This window comes from Pundamilia nyererei, unplaced genomic scaffold (genome assembly GCF_000239375.1).
Source record: "Pundamilia nyererei isolate P.nyererei 1_Seehausen unplaced genomic scaffold, PunNye1.0 scaffold00281, whole genome shotgun sequence".
Taxonomy (NCBI): Eukaryota; Metazoa; Chordata; class Actinopteri; order Cichliformes; family Cichlidae; genus Pundamilia; species Pundamilia nyererei.
Window position 1 is genome coordinate 355,283 of NW_005187682.1, and position 5,684 is coordinate 360,966.

The window sequence follows — 5,684 nt, forward strand, 5'->3', positions numbered from 1 at the left end:
AAAAAGGAAAATCCTTTAAGTCACACATTAAGTCAACTTATCATCGTTCTGTCTCTTCAGGTCCGGCGTCTATCAGTCCGAGATGAGGTGTGTCATCTTGAAAGTTGGAACTGAGGAAAGTGAGTCTAAAATCATCTTTGATACCAAAATGTGTGCATTTTATTTTATAAGGTGCTGTGTGTGTTCAAATATGTGACATATTTTCTTCACTGCATTCGTTTTATAGTTAACACTCCAACTTTTTGAAAATTGGAGTTGGAGGATTTTGACATATTTCTGGCAACATTAAAATAAACTGAAATTGTAAATCTTTAAATCTGTTGTGTTGGATTGCATTAGGTTTAGCTTAATGAAGAGTCCTTTGAATGGGTATCATAAGGTAAATTCTAAGTCTGTATGTTTTTTTACATCATAACATATTTTATATGTTTTTAACTTGTTTCAGTTAAAACCAACGTGATCTGCACTGAGTCTGAAATGAGAGTAGAGGTGGAGAAATCGTCCCTCCGTGGACTCCGTGAGGATCACCTGCGTCTCAGTGAGCCCAGCAACACCCTCTGCAGCCTGGAGAGATACTCCAACAGCACTCACATCATCGGCGTCATCCCTCTCAATGCTTGTGGCACTCAGATCGAGGTAACCAGAGCTCCTTTGTATCTATTCTGTTGTTGTTGGTTTAGATATCAGAACGAGGACTGACAGAGTGATGATTGACTCTGCAGGAGGACGAGGAACATCTCATTTTCAAGAATGAAATCACCACAGTGGATGACAGCGGAGCTCTGATCACCAGGAAACATAACCTGGAAGTAGAGTTCTACTGTCAGTACCCCAAAAAGGGGAACGTGTCACTGGGCTTCACAGCACACAGGACGATGGTGGAAGTGTTTGATAAAGGCTTCGGCACGTTCACCTACCAGTTTGAGTTTTACCCCGACAACCAGTTCAGAAGCATCATTGATCCCAGTTCGTACCCTCTGGAGTACGACGTAGGGCAGAAGATTTACATGGAGATAGATGCGTCCTCCATAGTCAACGACACCGAGATGTTTGTGGAGTCCTGCAGAGCCTCACCGTACGACAACCCCAATTACCAGCCAACCTACTCCATCATTGAAGACGGGTACGCATGTGCTGAAGGAAGTGAAGTGTATATAATATAGGGCACATCAGTTACCTCAACATTTGATCATTTGGCCAAGTTTGATACGAAAACCCACCATTGGATCAATATATAAAAGAAAAGAAGGAAAACCAGAGTTTTACCAAAGTTTTCTCTTTTCTTTGATTCTGAAATGCTGCAGAAACCCTGTGATGTCTCTGCTCCTGTAGCAGCTTTGATTGTAAGACATGAAGTTACAGCAGCTGTGTCGTCTTTGTGCTCGGCTCTGATTAGGTGCCCCGTGGACCCAACTGTGATGATCCATGAGACGGACAACAAGAGACAGTTTAGATTCTGCATCGAGGCCTTCAAGTTCATCGGTTTGCACGATCAGGTAAAGAACTGTAGATATCTAAAAGCTCCAATTTCTAAAAGCACTAATAAATATGCCCAATTTTAGTCTCATTTTAAAGGTATTTATGTCGTTTTTAGTTGCTCTTTTAAACTTTTCTTAGAGTTCTCTTATGTGCTTGTGGTGGAAAACTATTTCCACTACTCGTCAGTCAATGTCATATTACTTTTGAGACTCTTAATATTTGGTAAATGTATAAAAATGGCTCGAATTCCTGAACAAATAATGCAATACTGCTGCTGAACTGCTTCATTTATCTTCATTGTTTTGATTTGAAATCCATTGTAGTAGTCTACAGATTTACAATAACAAACTGTGCAGAAACACATGAAGTTAATTAGGCTGTGACATTTGTGCTTTCTCCTGGGCTGGGATGGAGAAGCAAAGGTTTGACTGCAGCTCTGCTCTTGTTCCACTAGAGGGGGCAACTGTACGTCTGCTGATGTACTGACAGTGTGTCCTGTTTCACTCAGGTATACATCAGCTGTTCAGTAATGATGTGTGAAGCAGGGAATCCCAACAGCAGGTGCTCACAGGGATGCATCAACTCCACATCAAACAATCACGACCACTCCCACCGCCGAAAGAGGGACTCTGCCATCCAGACTGCAGTGCACTTCGTTTCCCAGGGTCCTCTGCGTTTGAAGAGGTCAGCAGACACCAGCATGAGTGCAGGTATGGAAACACAAAGTGCTTCTTAACATTAGCTTCTTTGTTTGACTTTCACTAAAGTGTGAACAATGCTGAGGTTCTATTGTGGTCTTCAGGGAACAACCTGAACCTGAACCTGGTCTTCATCGCTGGATGTCTTCTTGCTGCTGTTGCCATGATCTGTGGAGCGCTCCTGTACAGGGCCAAAATGTCAAAGGTCAAATACCAGCGTTTGGCCTCGAGTGAAAGTTAAGACAGCAGTGTAATCAGAATACCAGTTCCTGCATTACTTTTCAATGAACCTCATTTTGCTGTCAGAGTTTCGGTGTTTGTGTATCTGCTCATGTTTAAATCAATCATGAATTTAATTCTTTATAATTCAGCTTCATTTGTGTAGCGTGAACTCACAACAACAGTCACCTCAATTAGCTTTATAATGTAGGGCACAGTCCAGCTGTTACAGCTGTGTTTGTGTTTGCGAGCTTTAAGAGAAAACAGACATAAAACAGACTTTGAATGATGAATCTTTGGATTGTTGTTCAGTCGTGCAGCTTTACAGCAGCTTTTCTTTTTATATGTTAGAGTGTGATTCACAGAAAGTGTTACTGTTGATGTGTGCTCCTCTTTCCTCATCATTTTTGCTTTGAATATCTATGGCTATCATTGGACTGGTTACTATACATCTTTGTTATTAATCAATAAAAACATACGTGTTAGTGCTTCCTCAGTCAAAGTGTTACTATTCATCACATCATATGGCGCATATACAGTGCCTTGAAAAAGTATTCATACACCTTAAACTTTGACACATTTTGTCACCTTACATCCACAAACTTTGATGTTTTTTATTGATGTTTTCTGTGACAAACCAACACAAAGAGCACAAAATTGTGAAGTGGTACAAAAACGATACATGGTTTTCAAAATTTTAAGCAAATGAAAATTTGAAAAGTGTGGCATGCAATTGCACTCAGATCCCCTGCGTCAATATTTTCACTGCAATTACAGCTGCGAGTCTTTTGGGGTATGTCTCTACCAGCGTTGCAAATGTAGAGACCAAAGTTTTTGCCTATTTTTTGTTGCAAAATAGCTCAAGCTCAGCCAGATTGGATGCAGAGCGTCTGTGAATAGCAATTTTCGAGTCTTGCCACAGATGCTCAGTGGGATTTCTGGACTTTTAATGGGCCATTTTAACACATTAATATTCTTTATATTTCCACACCATGTTTCACAGTGGGAATTGTGTGTTCAGGGTGATGAGCAGTGTTACTTTCCCGCCTCATGTAGCGCTTGGCATTTAGGCTCAAAAGCTCAACTCTGGTCTTGTCTTACCAGAACATCTTCCACCTGATTGCTGTGTCCCCTACATGGCTCCTGCCAAATTGCATGTGGCATACTTTTTCCATTTTTGGATGATGGATTGAACTAGTGATGGCCTGCTTGAAGCTGACGCTCCGGCGCGAGTGTCATAAAACCCAGCACACTGTTTCAGAAACACTGTGTCGAGGCTTCATTCGTTTGGCCAGAGTCACGTGATCAGTGGCGTCCAAGCTTCATTTGGAACGATAATGCTTTGGCACCTGATTCAGTGGTTCATAAGGAAGTGAATCATTCGGAGGATTTGTCGAGTGTTTTGATGGTGAGAGATAGCTAACCATGGATCATTCTATTGAGAAACAGGGAGCCAGCGAGGAAGAGAGGAGGTTCCTTTGTGTGGGAGTATTTTGAGTTGATTTTGGTCAATCCGGTGTGTTTGCCAGCTTTGTGTTCTTGTTGATTGCTTTTGGTTTGTGTGTGTTTATTTTATTTTAAAAAGTGAATATCTTCAGGGTCCTCGATCGACAGTCCCGCCAGGCACACGATCCTCCAGTTATACCACCCGTCCATCGTGTATCCGGCAGGGAAAGTACCTCCAGGGCACTCAGGCTCACCCGAGCCCAGACTTCTCGTTGAGAAAAGGGTGTCAATTGCATTCAGGGACCAGTTGATCAAATCCATAATTCCTCTTTTAGGTTTTAGAGAACAGACTGTGAGAGAGTGTTCCGGGGAAAAGTACTACAAAAAAAACCACGAGACTTGACAAGGACACAAGAGGCTAAGCAGGGAAGCTAAGGGAGAGGAGGAGGAGGAGAGGAGAAAGGTGCGACCGCTTTGTCAAGAGCCAGAACAGTAACAGCAGCAGAAACAGGAAAAGCGCTCTCGTGACTCACCACTGCGAATTGCTCTGTAATCACGGAAAAGGGCTGAGGAGAGGATTGGCGAGGGCGACGTTTCCTTCTGGAAGAGGGAACCAGTGGAGAAATGGAGTCGACCTCCTCATCCTCCGACGCATAGCCGCCAGGAAAAAGGCAGGCGAACGGAAAGGCGAACGAGGGAGACGAAAACCGTGGCAGCGGCGCGGAAACTCTGTCCCGCTGTGGTGAGCGCTGCGGAAGCTGCTTTACGGCGAGCTCAGACCGCTGGTGCGTTGGCGTGGTGAGAGAGAGGGCAAGCTCACGTTCCCTGACCTGCCCCCTCCGAAGCAAACTGCTGAAACCAGGGGCTGGTTTTCACCATTGCTTCCACTGTGCTCAGTCCCACAGACATAGCCCATAGGCTGTTGGACTGGGATATGCGGTCCAGCAATTTAACCAGCCCTTCCATCTCAGCATCCAACTCCGAAGTGAAAAAGTCTGCGGGGTCCATGTTCTGGTTGCAATCTTCTGTCATGTGAAGGCTGCGTGCAGGCAGGAGTGGTGAAATGGAGGACCCAGTCACCCAGACAGACCACACAGCATATATGAGGGTAGATCGCAACACTGACACAGAGAAACACAGGGCTTAAATACACAGAGGGAGCTATCAGGGAATGGGAAACAGGAGGGAAACGCAGTTGGGACAAATCAGGGCTCACGAGACAAAGGAAGCAAAATCACACACATTAACATGAGACACGGACTTTTAAAGTAAAACAGGAAACATAACACAGAGACTTGACACGGAGAGACAGCAGACAGGGGAGACAGCAACTATGGATCATAGACAGAAAACCAGAACACTAAAACTCTAACAAAACCCACACAGAAAACCTAAGCTAAGAATAAACCTATAACCCATAAGGCACAGCTAGAATATAATGAAATAATCAAAATCAAAGAACCAAAAACACAAAACACTGGCTCGACGACCCAGGCACCCTAACAACAGTTTCTTTCTTTCTTTCTCTTCTAAAATAAAAACAGGATGACCTGAAATACATCGAGTTTTTACTTTACAAGGTTATAAGCATTCACCCTTTCCAGTTCACAATCAATTCTACCCCCAGGTCAAAAATATGTCTAGGAAAATTGGCCTAATATAATATTACTTATAAACATACCTGTCCAGCTGTCCAGTGATTAATTCCAAAAGTACGTGGAGGCAGGACCTCACAGCAGAATGGTAAATGGCCTGTATTTATATAGCGCTTTACTAGTCCCTAAGGACCCCAAAGCGCTTTACATATCCAGTCACACACACATTCCCACACTGGTGATGGCA

At 43.5% G+C, this 5,684-nt stretch overlaps 1 protein-coding gene across 1 annotated transcript in view; it reads left to right on the forward strand.

The window, feature by feature from the left end:
* The window catches only part of LOC102193532 (ZP domain-containing protein-like), a 23,237-nt gene extending 20,345 nt beyond the window's left edge, over positions 1–2,892 (forward strand). The window contains exons 2-7 of the mRNA XM_005750634.1: positions 61–119; positions 446–636; positions 723–1,123; positions 1,397–1,496; positions 1,988–2,189; positions 2,282–2,892. Coding sequence (XP_005750691.1) covers positions 61–119; positions 446–636; positions 723–1,123; positions 1,397–1,496; positions 1,988–2,189; positions 2,282–2,418 — 1,090 coding nt within the window. The 3' untranslated portion in view covers positions 2,419–2,892. The remainder of the gene's footprint in view (positions 1–60; positions 120–445; positions 637–722; positions 1,124–1,396; positions 1,497–1,987; positions 2,190–2,281) is intronic.
* Positions 2,893–5,684: the final 2,792 nt, after the last annotated feature.